The sequence below is a fragment of the Heterodontus francisci genome, chromosome 5 (genome assembly GCF_036365525.1).
Source record: "Heterodontus francisci isolate sHetFra1 chromosome 5, sHetFra1.hap1, whole genome shotgun sequence".
In the NCBI taxonomy this organism is placed as follows: domain Eukaryota; kingdom Metazoa; phylum Chordata; class Chondrichthyes; order Heterodontiformes; family Heterodontidae; genus Heterodontus; species Heterodontus francisci.
In genome coordinates this window covers 182,414,016-182,434,343 of record NC_090375.1, presented here as the reverse complement: position 1 = coordinate 182,434,343, position 20,328 = coordinate 182,414,016, and the positions used below count along the sequence as shown (strand labels likewise).

The 20,328-nt window shown below is 41.2% G+C and overlaps 1 protein-coding gene across 3 annotated transcripts in view; it reads right to left on the bottom strand.

Moving 5' to 3' along the window:
* The window catches only part of LOC137370169 (protein MTSS 1-like), a 261,536-nt gene that overhangs the window by 35,623 nt on the left and 205,585 nt on the right, over positions 1-20,328 (bottom strand). For all 3 annotated transcript variants that reach the window (XM_068032441.1, XM_068032442.1, XM_068032443.1), the window contains one exon: positions 19,446-19,520. In XM_068032441.1, the coding sequence (XP_067888542.1) occupies positions 19,446-19,520 (75 nt within the window). The remainder of the gene's footprint in view (positions 1-19,445; positions 19,521-20,328) is intronic.

The following is a 20,328-nucleotide window of genomic DNA, read 5'->3' as shown; positions in this document are numbered from 1 at the left end:
ACTGTAGCAAGAATGTGCTAATTTCACAAAGCGGAAGTTCCCTTTAAGAGGCCTATTACTCCCCAATTCCCTTTGAGAAAAGTTGGATAGAGGGAAGGTTTGTCAATTAGGGGCCGATGACTCTATGACTCTAGGAGATGGCTCCCAAATCTTTCCCAAAGACATGGGAATGTGGAGGAGATGGGTGCATAAAATTACAAAATCTTTGGAAGCCTTGCTTGCCAGAAGAGCACACTGGAAATTCAGGAGTTCACTTAATGGTCACAAAATCATAATAGTGTACACCTGAATTTCAGAGGTATCCTTCTAGTAGACAAGACTCCCTGCTGAACTCAGAATGACCAAGGTCTTGTAGTAGTAAGAATACAACTTTGAAGTGGACATAGCCACATTTAAACATAAGATTAAACAACAGTACTGTACAATTTATAGCTTGAAAAATCTAAAGTAGTACATTTATACCAAAAAGTTGAATCAAAGGTTTTTGCTTACTGATGTCTCATTTGTCAAGAACTTACATTAAAATGATCAAGCAGTTAGTGGTATGCATACGAGTTACAGCAGTCTAATGGTTGATTAAATCACATTTATAGGTTATATTTATAACTGTTATGTGCTTGTGAATATGGATATAAGTTTTTAACTCTTTAAAAAAGCATCATACTCAAATAAAATAAAATGCCTTTGAGTTTTACTAAATTCCTCCTTGAACACATCACATTTTCAACTTCTGTCATCATAAAATCCATAGAGCAAGTCAAATCTTTCACCATCATAATCCTTTACATTTTGTATTAATGGCATTTTGGCATATTAAATGTAAAACTTCTGTTGCTGTTTAATCCCAAAAGTACCCAACATTCAGAAGATTAAATTTCAAATAAGTATTGCTACAATGCAACTGTTTTCTAGTCAATAGTTTCAGGTACTTATTTCACTGCATCAGATTTACCTCTAAATATGGCACAACAGAACATATATTGCACAGTGTGCCACTTCTTTATTCATTTCAGAACAAAGGCACCAGCATTGAAACACTGAGATAGTCAAAGGCTTCTTCATAGTGGGAGGAGGGGAGAAAAGGTGAGAGGCAAAGGGAAGAAACGGACTGGCAGTTACTGGTGAATACCATTTATGCACATGGATCCCACAAAAAGGTTTAACCACCAGCCAGCAGGGTAGAGCTCAACTTACCAAAAACATCAGCTAGCAGGAAGATATGGCACAGCAAAATTTGATACAAAAAGGAAAAAATATTAAGTCAATCTAATCTTCATGGTGTTATGCACAATATCAGTATCTAGTTCTGTGCCAAATCATACATGTATATGCAAACTCATATTTCATTTCAACAGAACTACAAGATAATATTGCTCACCCAAGTTATATTTATGTGCTTGATAATACGGTTCTATAAGGTTGGAAGTCAGTCACTCATTGCATATCAGTTTACAATCTGATAACTTACAGTTAATAGCGAGCGCAATCATATTGTCAATCAAACTTATGTTTGCATTGTGTAAGTGACATATCCACTTGTGGCACTTCAGTCCAGTCTTTTTGCCATAAACATCTTTATGAACAACTACTGATGCCAACAGTTTGGGGACATTAATTTAAAAAGGTAGGAGTGAATGAAGGAAAATTATATGCAACGTGTTAACAAGATAAAATTAAAGATATATTACCACCATAACAAGACACAAATCACAATTTGCAATAAGCCTAATTTACAGTTAAATTATGTCACCTGCTTATCCTATTAACAGTTTAAAATTTGCAAAGCAGAAAATTACAAAAGTTGATGGAAATTTATTTCAACACTATTGTGTCAAATAGTGGATTTTAAGGGGCTGAATTTAAAATAAAAGTAAAAATTCACTTTATAGCCATTTACACACACAACTTTTTTGGTCAACTTGTTCAGTTTGAGTTTTGATGTAAATGCACAAGGAGGTAATGCAAACAAATTAATGTAAATAATGTCGATCATTTGCTTGCAAATGAAAGGATATTTCATATGACCATATACTCATACAAGCATACAAGTTAACTTTTCAGTACCACAGACACCAGTTATCAATTTACCCTCTCAAATTTATAGAAAGACTTTAAAAAATCTAAAGTTTAAAAAAATTAAATTTATATCAGTACAATACTAGAGTTGCAACAGCTAATTAAAAAACACAAAATTCCCCCCAAAAAGATTAGGAAATATAGAACTGTAGAAAATAAATGGTCTAATGCCAAATATCTTTTTTTCCAGCTATACTTTACAATTCTTACTCATCAACTGAGAATTATTTTTAAAAGCTCATATGTAAGTTATGCTAAACCTTCAAAATCACTGGTTAGTCCTTAGCTGGAGCATTTCAGACACCACACTTTCTGAAGGTATCAAGGCTGTGGATAAAGTGCAGAGCAGATTTACTAGAATGGTACCAGGCACGAGGGACTTCAGTTACATGGAGAGACTACAGAAGCTGGAGTTATTCACCTCAGAACAGAGAAGGTTATGGAGATATTTAATAGGGGTGTTCAAAATTATGAAGAGTTCTGATGGGATAACTGAAGCAAAACTGTTTACACTGGCAGAAGGGTTGGTAACCAGAGGTTGCAGATTTATGATAGTCGGCAGAAGAACCAGAGGGGCAAGGAGGAGCAAAAAAATTTAAGCAGAGAGTTAAAATCTGGAATTCACTACCAGAAAGGATGGTGGAAGCAGATTCAATACTAGACTTTCCAAAGGGTACTGGATATATACTTTGAAAAGAAAACTTTTACAGGGCCATGGAGAAAGAGGAGAGTGAGACTAATTGGACATCTATTTCAAAGAGCCAGCACAGGCACAATCAGTTGAATGGCTGTATAATTCTAACTTGGTCTAGTTACATTTTCCCCGCCAATTAATTCCAAGACTCAAATAGAGTGCCCTTTTGCAAAGCCACTTCTGGGCTGCAGTAAACTTGTCTCTTGGTGGCCAGCAACAAAAAGGGTAATTGGACCCTGAAAATTAATTGGAATGGGGAACATCAAAATCTTAGCGATTTATGCCTTGGCCTTGCTCGCCATTTCCATAAAATAATGCTGTTTCCACTTCTCCATGTCACTATTTACATGAAATAATGCTGTTCCTTCTTCCCCTTGCACTAAGAGAGATTCAGGAATCTCTGTTTGGAAGTAGGTTACCTGAGCCACACTAGAATCAGTTTATTACTTTTAGTGACTTATACCAATTTCAGTGAGGGATGCTGAGAATTTCTCCTAAGAGAGCAAAAAGGAACAGCACAACATTACAGAAGGATTTAGAAGTATGTTAGAGGCCTTAATAGGGAAATAAGGCACAATAAGCAGCAGCATAAAAAAGGCCTGTCCTTTGACCAACTAAGTCAAACAATCTCAATGTCATGAACCTTGTCCCTGCCTCAAATAAGTTAAAGCATAACTCACAGAAGAAATTTTAAAACTGCACAGGCATTAGCTTAAGAAATACAATTCATTCAAACAATTAGGTTGCTTTTAAAGCAGTAAAGAGTTGCATCTTATTTTGGAATGAGGTGAAGAATTATAGTGTCACAAGCAAAGAACCAAACAAGTAAAACAGTGCATTCATCATGGAATTAAATTTAGTTGTGACTTCCATCAGACATGAAGGTACAACTAGTGAGAATACTTCTTCATAAAACTATTGCTGGTAGGCTGTGCTGTCTTGGAGTGGTGAGACATGAGCCCATGTCTCCCCCTTGCCCCTCTGGTTCTTTTGCCAACTATCATAAATCTGCATCCTCTGGTTACCAACCCTTCTGCCAGTGGAAACAGTTTCTCTTCAGTTAGCTCATCAGAACTCTTCATAATTTTGAACACCCCTATTAAATATCTCCATAATCCTCTCTCTTCTAAGGTGAATAACTCCAGCTTCTGTAGTCTCTCCATGTAACTGAAGTCCCTCGTGCCTGGAGTGGTGAGACATGAGCCCATATCCACAAATCCTCAAGGTGTGCTCTTGATCAGAACAAATTTCCTTCTAGGGAGAATAGCTGGTAAGAAAGCAACCTCCTATTGTCTGACTAAAGAGCAAGATGGGGAAAATCAGAGAGGTTGGCAAAGTTGGATGCGGGGAAGGGAAATAGGAGGATTTTCTAATTTTGCAATGGGGCAGTGAATGCATTGCAACAAATAGAACAAATTTTTGCCTGTAATCCCCAGGTCTTTACTGTGAGAAGCTGATCAACAGAGGTGATGCACTCCATCACAGGAAATGCCATTTCCAGGCTGCTCATGTGCATCATTCAGCGATCTGGGAGATCAGGTCAGATTCAGGAGGTGAACCTTTAAATATTCTTTTTTCATCCTGACCACCCCCCCCCCCCCCCAGGGATTGTGCCAAGTTTCAAACAATCACCAATTTGGGGCATTTTGCCAAATGTATCACATGTTTAAATTAAAATCGATATTAACATGTAATTTTTGTCTGCATTTTTCTGACCAGTCAGTGGGTTGATTTGGTGGGTGGAGCCTGGCACACACACAGGCACGTGGAGGACTGGAGCGTGTGACACATGTGCCAACAGTTGGTAGCAGTGGTGAAATGGGAGTTTGTGGAGAAAAAGAACAGTGGAAGGTAAGGGGAGCCCAAGAACAAAGTTATCCTGGCTGGAGGGATTTGAGGCGGGTGGGGAGGGGGGGGGGGGGGAGGGGCAGAACAGCATGGGAGGGATGTTAGTGGCAGTATGGAGTTGTTTGGTGGAGGAAAAAAAAGCAGAAAGTAAAGGGAGCCCAACAAGGTTATCCTGGCTGGAGGGATTGGGGGCGGGGGGGAGACGGGGCAACAGCATGGGAGGGACGTTGGTGGCAGTATGGAGCTGTTTGGTGGAGGAAAAAACAGCAGGAAGTAAAGGGAGCCCAACAACAAAGTTACCCTGGCTGGAGAGACAGAGGACAGTGGGGTGGGGGGAGGGGGATTGCACGACGAGGGAGAGATGACGACACTGCGGATGGGAGAACAGCATGGAAGGTGAGGATAACATGGCATGGGGTGGGGGAGGTGAAGGGAGATGAAATGGGGGATGGGCATGGCATAGGTTTGGGATGGCATGGGAGGAATGGAGGGAGGGGATGGCATGGAATGGAGGGAGGGGATGGCATGGAATGGAAGAAGGATGGCATGGGAAAGGTGGCATAGGAGGAAACAAATGGGAGGGATGGAATGGCATGCGATGGGGATGGCAGAGAAGTGGGAGGCATGGGGGGAGGTGGGACAGGATGGGTTGAATGGCATGGGAGAAGTGGGAGGGCGGGGATCGCATCGGAGAGGTTTCTTGGGAAGGAGGGAATGGCATGTGATGGGGATGGTATGGGAGGGTGGGGAGGAGATGATGGAATTGGTTAAGTATACAAAGTTGACCCAAAATGCTCTGCAGGTCTCTGCTAGTACATTATTAAATTGTCTGTAACCAATAAAGTGAACCATTTCCTAAACCCAGACTTACACAATGCAGTAATTAAAAAAAAATTCAAAAATCGTTTTGCACTTTTTAGACAGGAGGGAGGGGGAACCAGCAAACTACAGACCTGTCAGTTGAATGCCAGTTGTAGATAAGTTACTGGTATCCATTAGGGACAGAATGACAATATTTGAACAAGTATGAGCCAATCAAATAAAGTCAGTGTGGATTTGTGAAGGGTAGGTCATGTCTGACTAATCCAATTAAATTTTTTTTGAGGAGGTCTTCACTGCAAGGTGGACAGGAGAGTATCTATGGCTTTTGTATATATGGATTTCCTTAAGGCTTTTGATAAGATTCATACAAAAGAGATTATTAGCCAGAATGAGAGCGTATGGAATTGGAGGCAACTTTAGGATATGGCTTGAAAATTAGTGGGGAGGTAGGAGACAGAGTGTGGAGATAAATAGAATGTATGCTGGCGAAATGTGACAAAGTCCCAGAATTGGCAGGGAAAATAATGGTGACTTTGATGCGCATGTTGTTATTTGTGTGTAAAAAAAACCAGCAAGTTGTGGCAAAGAGATCAGCTATGAGTTGCAAATTGCTGGATGATTTGCGGTCATTTGCCTTGCAAAAATGAGATCTTCCTGTTGATCCCATGGGTTTTTGGAAATTGCTGGATTTGTGCTGCAAGTACAAATTAGACTTGCTGCATAAAGTTAGGGCTTGATTCAGAGTGACAATGCGATCAACTGAGACAAGCTAACAACACAGAGGCACAGGGCATTGCGTGGGGTTTGACTGCAAATTTTCATGATTGGCCAAAAAGACCAACCACGATTACTCCCCAGACCTCTTGCTTGGCTGAGTTCCAGGTGAAAGCTTGAATTAGCCAGCCAGCGAGGTATGGGTTCAAATCGCTGTGCACCTAAACTACAGCAAATTCAGTACGGAAAGGCACCTGCGAGAAGAACTGAGGTCCTCTGGCAATCAGCTGGCATCAATTAATCTAGCAGATCGGGGGGGATTGGAGTGTTGAGTTTCCATTAAATAAAAATGAGACATTGCTACGTAGGAATGCATTTCATGGTTTCAGGACAGAATTCCATCAAAATATCCTGACACAGGAGGCTTCTCCCTTGTAGCATTAGAAAATAATGCTGGGAGAAAGTATTTTATCTTAGACTTTTAGCTAAGTAGTCAACTCCCAGCAAGATAGAGACTTGTAAGAAAGGTGACAAGTCCCACTTAGAAGACGACAATGTTCTAAAGCACTTTACAGTCAGTTAATTTTGAAGTGTAGTCACTGTTGTAATGTAGGATACAGGGCAGCAATTTGCACACACAAAGGTCCCACACACAACAATGAGATAATGACCAGATAATCTGTTTTAATGATGTTGGTTGAGGGATAAATATTGGCCAGAATACCAACAAACACTCCCCTGCTCTTCTTCAGAATAGTGCCATCGGATCTATTCCGTCCATCTGGGTGGGCAGATGGAACTTCAGTTTAACATCTCAACCAGCAGATGGTACCTCCAACAGCACTGCCTCAGTACTGCAGTAGAGGGCTGAATTTTATGGAGCCCCCTAGGGACGGGAATGGAGGCAGTGGGGGACCATAAAATTGAGTCAGAAGGCAGGGGGCAGAGTGCCTGTCGCCTTCCCAATGCCGGCATTTAGTCTGGGGTCGAGGATGGCCGAGGACCGTCTTCCCACCCAGAGACCAATTGAGGCCCTTAAGTAGCCAATTAATGGCCGCTTAAGGGCCCCTTCCCACTGCCACTGGTATTTTACAAGCAGTGGGATGTGCCTCTGCCACGTAGAGCAGTTGCCCAGTAAAGGAAGGAGGCCTCCTTGTGGGCTGGGGGTGCTGTCCTCCATGGGCAATCAGCAACCCATAGAGGGCCCCAGGCGGCAAAGGCTACCCCTCCGCAAACAACCCTTGCTCTCAAGAACCACCCTCTCAGGGCCCCCATTGGCAAGGCCTGTTGGACTGGCCCCAGCAAACCTGCCCCACTTACTTGTGGTCTGGGGCTCCAGTCCTGGTCCCAGGCCTCCTGTAGTACCAGCAGTAGCCACTGCTGCCGGTACCACTGAGCTGCCAGCCCTCTGATTGGCCGGCAGCTTTTGCAGGCAGGATCCCGTGGAATTCGGCTGTGGTCCAAAACAGGGCCGAGGTGGGGTTGCCTCCTGCCTTCTGGCCCGTCGCCGGTACCCCCGCTGTCGGGGTAAAATTCAGCTTGAAGTGTCAGCTGGCATTTTGTGCTCAAGTCTCTTTGGGGGCACCTGAACCCACAACCTTCTGACAGAGGCAAAAATAGGACAAAGTTTGGTTCAGTTAGCTAGAAGACTGAAAGAAGAGACAAACCACTTTCAAACCAACAGAAAAATATAATTCGTTCTATGTATGGCAACAACTTATTTCCAAAAGTAGTCGACATTTATTCAAAATGCAGGAGATCCCAAAAACAGTTTTCAGCGATATTTGAAAAGAACAGAGCTGAATGTGGAGTTTAGAAGAGGGTAGAACTGATTTGAATCGTTACAGAAAATTGAAGTAGACTAACTACCTGCTGCAGTAACCCAAAAAAAAGTGTATATATAAAAGTATTGTACAAAAGAACAATTAGCAATAGTTTGCAACCTTGCTAATTTCACTTGGAGGAGGTAGAAAAAATGATTTTTATTGTAAAAAGGTATATATTTATTTCATCACTGGTTCACATATTCATATTAAATTAATAATTTAAACCAAAAATGAGATCTGAGGTTGTAATGTTCTTCTGTTGACTGTGTTATGACCGAGGCAGGTGTGGTGCACTGTTGTTTCTAGTTCCACTTTTCTGCAGGTCACAACCTATATTTAAATGTTTACCCAGTTAATACGGTCAATCACAGACTCTATTTTTGTCCCAGAATAAAATACATTAACCAGGTTTCTTCAATAACCAACAAAATTATCTGATATATCAAAACAAGACTTATCCTATAATGAAGCAAAGCAGTAACACACAGATTGAAACATGAAAGTTCCCTTTTTAAATTCCCCACACACAAATTCACACTGAAAAAAACCCCAGAAATTCTCTCTCTGCAGAGGTTTGTTACAAAAAAGACAGAAAAGAATACTTTGGCCAAATACTTGCTAATTCTTGAAGGAAAAAAAAACCGGAAAGATGTCCCTTTTGGTCTGGTGTCCCAAATACGCGTAGACGATTGTCAATGGGATCTACCTAGAACATTTCTTTTCAAGCGATCAACTGATCAAGGATCAGTTTGGCAGGCTTTCCCGGAGAAATGCGGCAACAGGGGTTTCAGGCAGGCCTTTGAGAGGAATGCAGCATCAAGGGTTTTGGTTATCACACTGAAAATGCAGAGCTTTTTCACAGAGATGGAAAAGCTGGCAGCCTTTCCAAAAAGATTGAAAAGGCAGAGTTGGGGGTTTTTGTCTTTGGAAGGTTGACTTTCAAACTCCTTTCAAAGCACTGTCCACACCCCCAGCTCACTGGCCAAAGCAAAACCAAAAACAATACCTCAAGAGTAAAGCCTCCTAACCCCTATAAATCTTGAACTGTCACTTCTCTGTAAACATCCTCTCCAGGTCAAAAAGCCCCCGCTGGGTACTTATCTGAAGACAGGTGACTTCCAGTAAGGGTTGTTTATAAACCAAGTCCAAAAGACCTTCCAATGCACTCTTTTTTTTTTAAAAGAAAGTCCAGCATTTATGGAATCTTCAGTTTTAAAACCCAAGTCCTCAAAAAAAATTGAACAAAAAATGGAAGTAATTTCATAACAACTGAAGATTGGAGAAGGATCCTAGGAAGGCACAGAATAATTCCAACAGTTAAAATCACTTAATAGGCTGTACTGTTGGTTACCTGGGCACAACCTTTTATGCTAAAGCTTACCTGGATATCGCAACTAGTAAGTATGCTCTCAGAGTTGGGATTAATCTAAGGGAGCAATCCAAATCTGAGTCTATAGCTCAGCACAATAGTTGCTTTGATGATTGCTGTTCCACAACTACTTCAGGAAAAAAAAAACTCAATGTAGATAATCAGATTTATCCTAGTGAACCCATTTACTACTTAGATTGAGTAGATTTCACACTGTCCAGTTCCTAATAATCCACAGAATTGTCCATATGAAAATTTACCAGGGTCAACCAGTAATGATATTTCCATTTGAAAAATACAGCAATATACCTTTCATATTAATCAAATTCAGAAAAATACTTTTAAAGTTAGTCAATGTTAAAATGTTCCTTACTATTTTAGGCAAAGTCAGTGTAAAGGTTGGGGACAGGGGAGGTAAAGGAAATATTCAGTAAGTTTGTTTATAAAGCATAAAATATTCTATACATTATTATAGTTGCCAATTTGAATCATGATCAAAGACATGAAACAACCATAGGAAGCATTTAGGATTCGGAGTTTATAAATGCAAACTCAACCAATTCTGTACATTCCAAACATTATCAACTGAAAGGAATCTGCAATTTGATTTTTTTTTTTAACTGTGCAAGATTATCTTTCAGTGGGAGAAAGAACAACCAGAAACATAAATGAGACAAGTGACAGAGACAGTGTCACTTCAAAAATGAGCTTCCATGCTGAATAGCTCACAAGACAGGAGGGGATTCTCTGTAAACTCCACCTTCATCCAGTTTGGGAGAAGGAATAGTTGGACATATAACTTACCCCAAGCCTTTTATTCTACAAAGAGCACATATTAACACATAAATCATGGAGTGTTGAACAAAACCTTAAAAAAAACTTACAGAAGGATTTGCTTTCAAAGTTGACAATGGCACAATTTTAAGTTTTCAGAATTAAAATACTTGCCAAAACTGATTTCAATGTGTTTATTTCTATAAACTGTCATGCAGGCCCCCACCTGCCAAGACTGAGACACACATTATTTCGCCACATGAGCATTAAAACTTAAAATTGTGGCTGGGAAGAACAGAGGGCCTATCACAAGGAATTGCCAAGCCCCTGACTGGAAAGACATTTGCATGCTAGCAGACAGTGTTGGAACGAGGAACCCAATCCTTGCTTCCCCAAGACACATAAGAACTGGTCAGACCAGTTTAGTCACATGACTGACTGACTGTTGGGAGTTTTTTTTCAGTTTGAACTTGCTGAGAGAAAGAAATTCAGAAAGCTGTTCACTCTTGGACTGGAAAATACCTCTCTCTTATCTGCTCTCATCTCGTTCTCACCAGCGTCGGAAACCAGTGAAGACACGTAAATGCCAAGAGAGAAAAGCCTCCTACGTGAACAAGGTTTGAGAAAAGTAAGAGCTGTCTACAATCAAAGACTCGACGGCGAGCTGGAAACACAGGAACAGTTATAAGAAACTCCCTTCAGGGACTGCCTCAAACCGCTCTATTTTTCTTCTGCTCTTTTCTGTCCCTATTGGCATGCGGGTATCGTGTGTGCATGCGAGCATGGGCACGTCGTATATCTGTAGGCGTTAACCGAATTAGAGTTTAAGTTTTAATAAATTTCATTTTTCTTCTTTAAACCTAAGAAAGCCTGTTTATGCTCTTTTCTTTGCCTTATAATTGGAAAGCAGTGAACAAGGATTCACCAAGGGGGAGCTCAAAACACTGTGTTTAAAAATTAAACTCTGTTGCAATAAGACCAGGTGAAGACAGCAAAAGACCCCTAGGCACCTTTCTCACCTGGTCGTAACAAGAACCATAGAAAAGTTACTGCACAGAAAGAGCCCATTCAGCCCATCGTATCTGCACCGGCTGAAAAAACTAGCCACCCATTCTAATCCCACAAATTTCAAATGGAGAGCTCAAATACATGAAATTTTGTTTGCGCAACCCTTCCCCCCGCCAAAACAACCAAAGCTTCTGCAAAGCTAGTTCTCGTCATTCGTGAAGATAGGCAACTACTGCTATTAGATCAAAGTCAGAATTTCTTCAACACATCTCAAACAGGGACAATGTTACAAGCTGATTATGTCCATAATACAGCTGTACAGGTCAGACTAAAGAACTCAGTAAACTGGTATTTATCAAATTAAGTACCTTCAATTTTCCTCGAATGCACTAGAGACTAGATGGTCACGTTGCAACATTAACACTCAATGAGCTTAATAATCAGAACTAAACAGCATCCAAAACATTTGAGTGCTATATCCTACACTCTGGAACACACACCCAAACACTTACATTTTTTTTTTAAGTGAACTATGCTGGGGATTACTGTTGGCAGATCATTTTTTCTATGAATATCATGTATGCCCAAAACTTATAGGACAGCTTTGCATCATAAAATGTGTTGCCCAATACTCCCATATTGATTTAAGATGCTGCATGAATTTTTTAATCTTAAACTAATGACTTTTATACAACAATCTTACTCGAATATTTTTGATGTGCCAAAATACTTAATCAATTTTTTTTACATTAATAAAGTATATAATACATTTGAAAAAATAACTAGCCAAGACATGGGACAGCTGTGACACACAAACTGAAACATTAGTATTTGATGTAATCACAGTTGTTCACCCTTCAGCAAACAGTTTTTGGTATTGAACAAAGCAAGCGTAACTCTAAAACCAGCTTTAGGAAAAAATGATAAATTGCGTACAACAAAGCATGCAGGAATGCTTTCAGAATAAGTAATAGAAACTATTTATTAAAAATTCTGGAGAATTAAGACAAAGGATCCAAGGGAGTTGGACTTTCTGTGCATGACCAAAAATTCTACATACAGTAGTTTTAAAATTAGAATAGTGGAAATCCACAGCATGATTATATGCTGCAATGGCCTAATCTCTTGCAAATAATCTGTGCCGCAAACTACACTCTGATCATAATGTGCAGCGACCCATAAATAGAAACAAATATAGCTCAAATCAGTTTTAATTGAACTGTTTTAAATAATAGGTATTATCTTTGTTAAAAAAATTTCCTTCTTGAAAAAATGTAAATAGTTATATCGAATTACATTTCATGATAGGTTTATAGCATTTAATTATTTCATTAGTTTAAGTCTGCCATGAAACAAACAGCAATGCTGCTGTTGAATTGGGTATGACCTAAAAACAAAAATCACCTTTAAAAAATGTTCTAAAGTTGTCTTTTGCCATACCTGAATTATGTCAATACAATCTATATTTATAAAGGATGTTGCATTCATAAGGAAATGATGTGAACTCAATGGCTAATCCTCCAGCACATGATCAGGGCTATATATGACACCGCAGCAGTCTGCCATTTAAAAAGGACCAAGTCTCTGATAGCAAAATGGCATGGCCAATGCATGTTTTTCAGAGAACAAATTCAGAACTGGACTAACTCCAAAGGCATGTGGAAAATGCTTAAAAAAAAAGAAAAATGCAGAGTTTGTCATTGTAGGATTCGTTCCAATATAGGAATTTTGCTTCCTTCATTGTGAATCAGATACTCAATAAAAATTATTCAAGATGGGAGACATTATACAAGCACTGATTTGCAAGAACCTGATACTGTAAACTTCTTAAAATACCGAACATTAAACAATGCTGTGGACTAGAACATGGCTACCCGACCCGAACCCGACGACATGTCTCTGGTTCGGGAGGGTCGGGTTGCTCTTCAGGGTCTGGCATTTGGGGTCGGGCCGGCTCAGACACATTCTATCACCACCTCCGGTACATGGCTCCAATCTTAAATGCACTTTTTGAACAACCTTTCAAGTCCAGTTTCAGTTTTTGTTGCTTATCTGCACAAGCTTAAAAAGTGAAAAACGGAAGTGAGGTTAACTGAACATTCCAGTGGTGTGGTCGGCTCGGGAAAAAATAAAAGGACTCTGGCCAGGTCGGATCGTGGTTCTGTTGGGCTTGGATTGGGTTTCATTTGCAGACCCCGAGCCAGCCTTTAGTGTGGACTGATAAGTGGCATGTCACATTCGCACAACACAATGACCATCTCAAACAAAATAAATCTAACCATCTCCCCTTGACATTCAATGGCATTACCATCACTGAATCACTATCAACATCCTGGGGGTTACCATTGACCAGAAACTGAACTGGACCAGCCATATAAATGCTGCGGCTACAAAAGCAGGTCAAAGGCTGGGAATTCTGTGGCGAATGACTCACCTCCCGTCTCCCCAGTGCCTGTCCACCATCCACAAGGCACAAGTGGGGCAGTGGTTAGCACCGCAGCCTCACAGCTCCAGCGACCCGGGTTCAATTCTGGGTACTGCCTGTGTGGAGTTTGCAAGTTCTCCCTGTGTCTGCGTGGGTTTTCTCCGAGTGCTCCGGTTTCCTCCCACAAGCCAAAAGACTTGCAGGTTGATAGGTAAATTGGCCATTATAAATTGCCCCTAGTATAGGTAGGTCGTAGGGAAATATAGCAACAGGTGGGGATGTGGTCGGAATATGGGATTAGTGTAGGATTAGTATAAATGGGTGGTTCATGGTCGGCACAGTCTCGGTGGGCCGAAGGGCCTGTTTCAGTGCTGTATCTCTAAACTAAACAAGTCAGGAGTGTGATGGAATACTCTCAATTTGCCTGGATGGCTGCAGCTCCAACAACACTCAAGAAGCTTGACACCATCCAGGACAAAGCAGCCCACTTGATTTGTACAGCATCCACCACCTTCAACATTCACTCCCTCCACCACCGACGCACAGTGTACCATCTACAAGATGCACGTTGGCAACTCACCAAGGCTCCTTAAACAGCACTTTCCAAATCCACAATCTCAACTACCTAGAAGGACAAGGGCAGCAGATGCATGGGAACATCACCACCTGCAAGTTCTCCTCCAAGCCACACAACATCCTGACTTAGAACTATATCGCCATTCCTTCACTGTTGCTGGGTCAAAATCCTGGAACTCCCTTCCTAACAGCACTGTTGGTGTACCTACACCCCAAGGATTCAAGAAGGCAGCTCACCATCACCTTCTCAAGGATAATTAGGGATGGGCAATAAATGCTGGCATAGTCAGCGACACCCACAGCCCCCGAACAAATAGAAACAAAGGATGAGGACAGATTAGCATGAGAAAAAGAAAATGGTCTTTTAGGTATGGTATCATGAACATGGCAATTCTTAAAATCATAGACGTGACAGAAATTTACAGCACGGAAGGAGGCTATTTTCCCACTGTGTCCATGCCAGCTGACAAGCAGCCATCCAGCCTGATACCACGTTCCAGCTGACAGTCTGTAGCCTTGTAGGTTATAGTACTTCAAGTGTATATCCAAGTACTTTTTAAATGTTAAGAGGGTTTCTGCCTCTACCACCCTTTCAAGCAGTAAGTTTCAGATCTCCACCACCCTCTGAATGAAAAAATATCCCCCTGAATCCCTACTAAATGCCTTACCCTAAATCTATGCCCCCAGTTATGGACCCCTCAACCAAAGAGAACAGGACCTTCCTGTCCACTCTATCTAGACCCCACGTAATTTTATACCCTTCAATTATGTCTCCCCTCAGTCTCCGCTGCTTCAAAGAAAACAAGCAGAGATCAGCATGTAGAATCAGTTTGGGTGGAGATGAGGGATAGAAGGGGAAAGAAGTCACTAGTGGGAGTGGTCTACAAGCCCCCTAACAGTAACCACAATATAGAACGAAATATACAAGAAATAATGTGTGCTTGTGATAAAGGGACAGCAATAATTGTGAGTGATTGTAATCTACATATAAACTGGAAAAATCAGATTAGCAATAGTAGCCTGGATGAGGAGTTCAAAGGATGCCTCAGAGACAATTTCTTAGAACAGCACATTCTGGAACCTACCAGAGAGGAGGTTATATTAGACTTGGTATTGTGTAATGTGACAGGATTAATTAATGACCTCAGAGTAAAGGCACCTCTCGGTAACAGCGACTACAATATGATTTGGAAGAGAGAAGAGTGGGTCTAAGACTAGGGGCGGGCGGCACAGTGGCGCAGTGGTTAGCACCGCAGCCTCACAGCTCCAGCGACCCGGGTTCAATTCTGGGTACTGCCTGTGTGGAGTTTGCAAGTTCTCCCTGTGTCTGCGTGGGTTTCATCCGGGTGCTCCGGTTTCCTCCCACATGCCAAAGACTTGCAGGTTGATAGGTTAATTGGCCATTAAAAATTGCCCCTAGTATAGGTAGGTGGGAGGGAAACATAGAGACAGGTGGGGATATGGTAGGAATATGGGATTAGTGTAGGATTAGTATAAATGGGTGGTTGATGGTCGGCACAGACTCGGTGGGCCGAAGGGCCTGTTTCAGTGCTGTATCTCTAAAACTAAAACTAGTATTTGAAACTTAAATAAGGTCAACTATATTGGCATGAAAGCTAAGCTAGCTGAAGTGAACTGGGTTACTAGGCTTGGAGATAGATCAATAGAGAAGCAGTGGCAGACATTTAAGGGGATATTTCAGAATACTCAGGATAAGTATATTCCTACTATAAAGGAAAATTGTAAGGGGAGGACCCACCATCCGTGGTTAACTAAAGTAGTTAAAGAAAGCATCAAACTTAAGGAAAAAGCATATAACTGCGCAAAGGTAAGTGGCAGGTCAGGTGATTGGTCAGAATATCAAGAACTGATTAGATTAGATTAGAGATACAGCACTGAAACAGGCCCTTCGGCCCACCGAGTCTGTGCCGAACATCATCCACCCATTTATACTAATCCTATATTCCTACCAAACATCCCCACCTGTCCCTCTATTTCCCTACCACCTACCTATACTAGTGACAATTTATAATGGCCAATTTACCTGTCAACCTGCAAGTCTTTTGGCTTGTGGGAGGAAACCGGAGCACCCGGAGAAAACCCACGCAGACACAGGGAGAACTTGCAAACTCCACACAGGCAGTACCCGGAATCGAACCCGGGTCCCTGGAGCTGTGAGGCTGCAGTGCTAACCACTGCGCCATTGTGCCGCCCTAACTGCAGAGAATGACTAAAAGGTTAATCAGGAGAAAGAAATTAGAATATAAGAGGAAGCTAGCTAGAAATGTAAAAATGCAAGAGTTTCTACAGGTATTTAAAAAGGAAGACAGTAAGTAAAATGAGTGGTGGTCCTCTAGAGAGAGAGAGAAAGGGGAATTGATAGTAGATAATAAGGAAATGGCAGATGAAAAGAACAAATATTTTGCTTCTGTCTTCATTATAGAGGATACAAAAATATTCCTGTAATAGCTGTAAATCAGGAGGTGGAAGGAAGAGAGGAACTTGGGTGAAGTTACAATCACCAGGGAAATGGTACTGAGCAAACTGATGGAGCTGCGGGCTGACAAGCCCCCAGGTCCTGATGGGCTTCATCCTACAGTCTTAAAAGAGTGGCTAATGAGGTAGTCGATGCGCTGGTGTTAATTTTTCAAAATTTGCTAGATTCTGGAAAGGTTCCATCAGACTGGAAAAAAGCAAATATAAACCCTTCTATTCAAGAAAGTGGGGGAGAGGGAAGGCAAAAAGCATGTAACAGACATTAATGTCTGTCGTGGGGAAGGTGTTAGAATTGATCATTAAGGAGGCTATAGCTGGGCACTTAGAAAAACTCAAGGTAATCAGGAATGGTCAGCATGGTTTTGTGCAAGGGAAATCATGTTTAACCAATTTATTGGAGTTCTCTGAAGGAGTAACATGTGCTGTGGATCAAGGGGAGCCTGTTGACGTACTGTACTTGGATTTCCAGAAGGCATCTGACAAGGTGCCACATAAAAGCTTATTGCGCAAAGTAGGAGCTAATGGTGTAGGGGGCAACATATTAACATGGATAGAAGATTGGCTGGTTGGCAGAAAACAGAGTATGCATAAATGGGTCCTTTTCTGATTGGCAGGATGTGACGAGTGGAGTCCCTCAGGGGTCTGTGCTACAGCCTCAACATTTTACAATTTATATCAATGACTTAGAGGAGGGGAGTAATGGCATGGTAACTAAGTTTGTAGATGACACAAAGATAGGGAGGAAAGTATGTTGTGAAGAGGACATAAGGAGGTTGAAGACCGATATAGAGAAGTTGAGTGAGGGGGAAAAAATCTGGCAGATGGAGTATAATGTGGGAAAATGTGAAGTTGTTCACTTTGGCAGGAAGAGTAAAAAAGCAGAGTATTACTTAAACAGAGAATAACTGCAGAATGCCGAGGTGCAGAGGGATATAGGTGTTCTAGTGCATGTCACAAAAAGTTAGAAAGCAGGTACAGCAAGTAATAAAGAAGGCTAACTGAATGCAATCCTTTATTACAAGAGGAATGCTTCAGTTATACAGAGCACTGGTGAGACCACATCTTGAATACTGTGTGCAGTTTTGGTCTCCTTATTTAAGGACGGATGTAAATGCATTGGAGGCGGTTCAGAGGACGTTTACTAGATTGCTACCTGGAATGAGTGGGTTGTCTTATGAGTAAAGGTTGGACAGATGGGTTTGTTTTCACTGGAGTTTAGAACAGTGAGGGGAGACTTGATTGAAGTATACAAGATCCTGAACGGTCTTGACAAGGTCGATGTGGAAAGGATGTTTCCTCTTGTAGGTGAGTCCAGAACTAGGGGGTACTGTTTTAAAGTTAGGGGTCGCCCTTTTAGGACAGAGATAAGGAGAATTTTTTCTCTCAGAGGGTTGTGCGATTTTGCAACACTCTGCCTCAGAAGTTGGTGGAGGCAGGGTCATAGAATATTTTTTTAGGCGGAAGTAGATTGATTCCCTTGCCTAACAAGAATCTAAGGTTATCGGGGGTAGAAGGGAGTGTGGAATTCGAAACACAAACAGATCAGCCTTGATCTTATTGAATGGTGCAGCAGGCTGGAGTGGCCCAATGGCCTACTTCTGCTCCTAATTCATATGTTCGTATGTAACCCTAGACTATTTAATCTTTCCTCATAACTAAAATTCTCCAGTCTAGGCAACATCTTTGTAAATCTCCTCTGTACGCTCCCTTGTGCAATCACATCTTTCCTATAATACGCTGACCAGAACTGCACGCAGAACTCTACCTGTGGCCTCACCAGTGTTTTATGCAGTACCAGCAAAACCTCACTGCACTTATATTGTATGCCTCAACTAATAAAGGAAAGTGCCCGTATGCCTTCTTTGCCACCTTATCTACCTGTTCAGCCACCTTCAGGGATCTGTGGACATACAGTTCAAGGTCCCTCTATTCTGCTATACTTCGCACCATCCAACCATTTGTGTATTCCCTTGCCTTTGTCAGTCTCCCCAAATGCATTACCTCACACTTCTCTAGACTGAACTCCATTTGCCACTGTTCTGCCCACCTGACCAGTCCACTGACACCTTCCTGCAGTCCATAGCTTTCTTCTTCATTATCAACCACATTGCCAATGACCATTAGATACTGTGTTAGGGGACTGCCAGTTCCTGCAGTAGAATAGGCTTAGAGTATTGTATGGTCTTCCTCATATGTAATTATCTTGGTGACAATAATGAAGGTAAAAGTTCACTCTGTGGTCTGGACCCTTGGAGGGATAATCTTGTGAGCTTCTTAGGTTTCCTGCGATTCAAGAAACTGTAACACTGATAGCATCATGTCTCCTACACTTATGCTGATGGCATTGATTTATCTTCCCAGGGGTAGAAATATGTAGTGCAAATTAACGAGAGCGTGGCTTCTTTTTCAGTGGTGTACGCCAATTAATCTCAGGCTAATGTTTTGTACAAAAGAAGTGACAGTTTTTTAAAAAAGGTACTATGAGTAAATCAAATTCAAACACCAAATATTACGAGTTCACAGAAATTAGGATGTAATGATGCCTGAAACCAGTAAGAACAAGCTTTATCACTTCTGCATTATTTTTATTGTCATAAACAGCTGTACTGAGTCAATATATACTGCTTATCCACCTTTTGCTGGGTTATCATGAAGTGGACGATAGTATCCGTAACTTCATATCAATGGACAACACAACTGTGTAGAAAAAGTAGGTTCAAAACTGCTGCAGTTAATGAGATAAACCTACTGGTAAAATGTTAACATTGCACTATATAAATTAACAGTAATGCAAATGTGCTTTGTGAAACAACATACCTTTCTTGGCCTTCTTCTGAAGTTTCAATGTATCAGATGATTTCTTCTTGATTTCTTGTCGTGCTTTCTTATATTCTTTAAACAAAGAAAACTTCTTTCAAGGTCTATATTATTCTGTATTGCATCCCCACTATAATTAATTCCATATTTTATAGATCTCCTACTGCAGTGTACGTCATGTTAGAAACAGTGCATACTGCTATTTAGTAAATTTAAAAGATTATTTGCCATTAATACCAATTCTACTGGTCTGCCTAGTACACATGATTGAAAATAGATTTCAAGCTTTGCAGCATTACTTCAACCTAAAGCAACAACAACTTATATTTATGTAGCACCTTTAACGTAACAAAACATCCTAAGGTGCTTCACAGGAGAATTATAGAACAAATTATGTCACCAAGCCACATAAGGGGATTACATCAGGTCATATGACCAAAAGCTTGGTCAAACAGGTGCGTTTTAAGTAGTGTCTTAAAGGAGGAAAGCGAGGCAGAGAGGTATGTGAAGACCAGGTAAGAGACTTGCACATAAGAGGGTAAGCTGTGCGTATCTGCACCTTCCTGGTCACCTGCAATCCTATTTCAACTTTCCCCAGAAACAATGCATGTTACGTTGTCCAACATATGGCCCGTTAAAGGTTTCCATCTGGCCTGCGGATGTATTTCAGAGATGAGAAATTTTGCATTGGCTTCTTTTTCTAGATTGGCTTTTTTTTTAAAAATCACGTCAGTTTCACAGCTGACAGGTGCTGGGAGCGGGAACAGCAGTTTCCCAACTACGAAGAGCTTTGGGGTTTTCTGGCGGGCTTTTAAAAAAAGTTGGAACCTGCCGGAAAACTCGAAAGCTGTCCGAAGTCAGGAAACTGCAGTTCCTGCTCCCA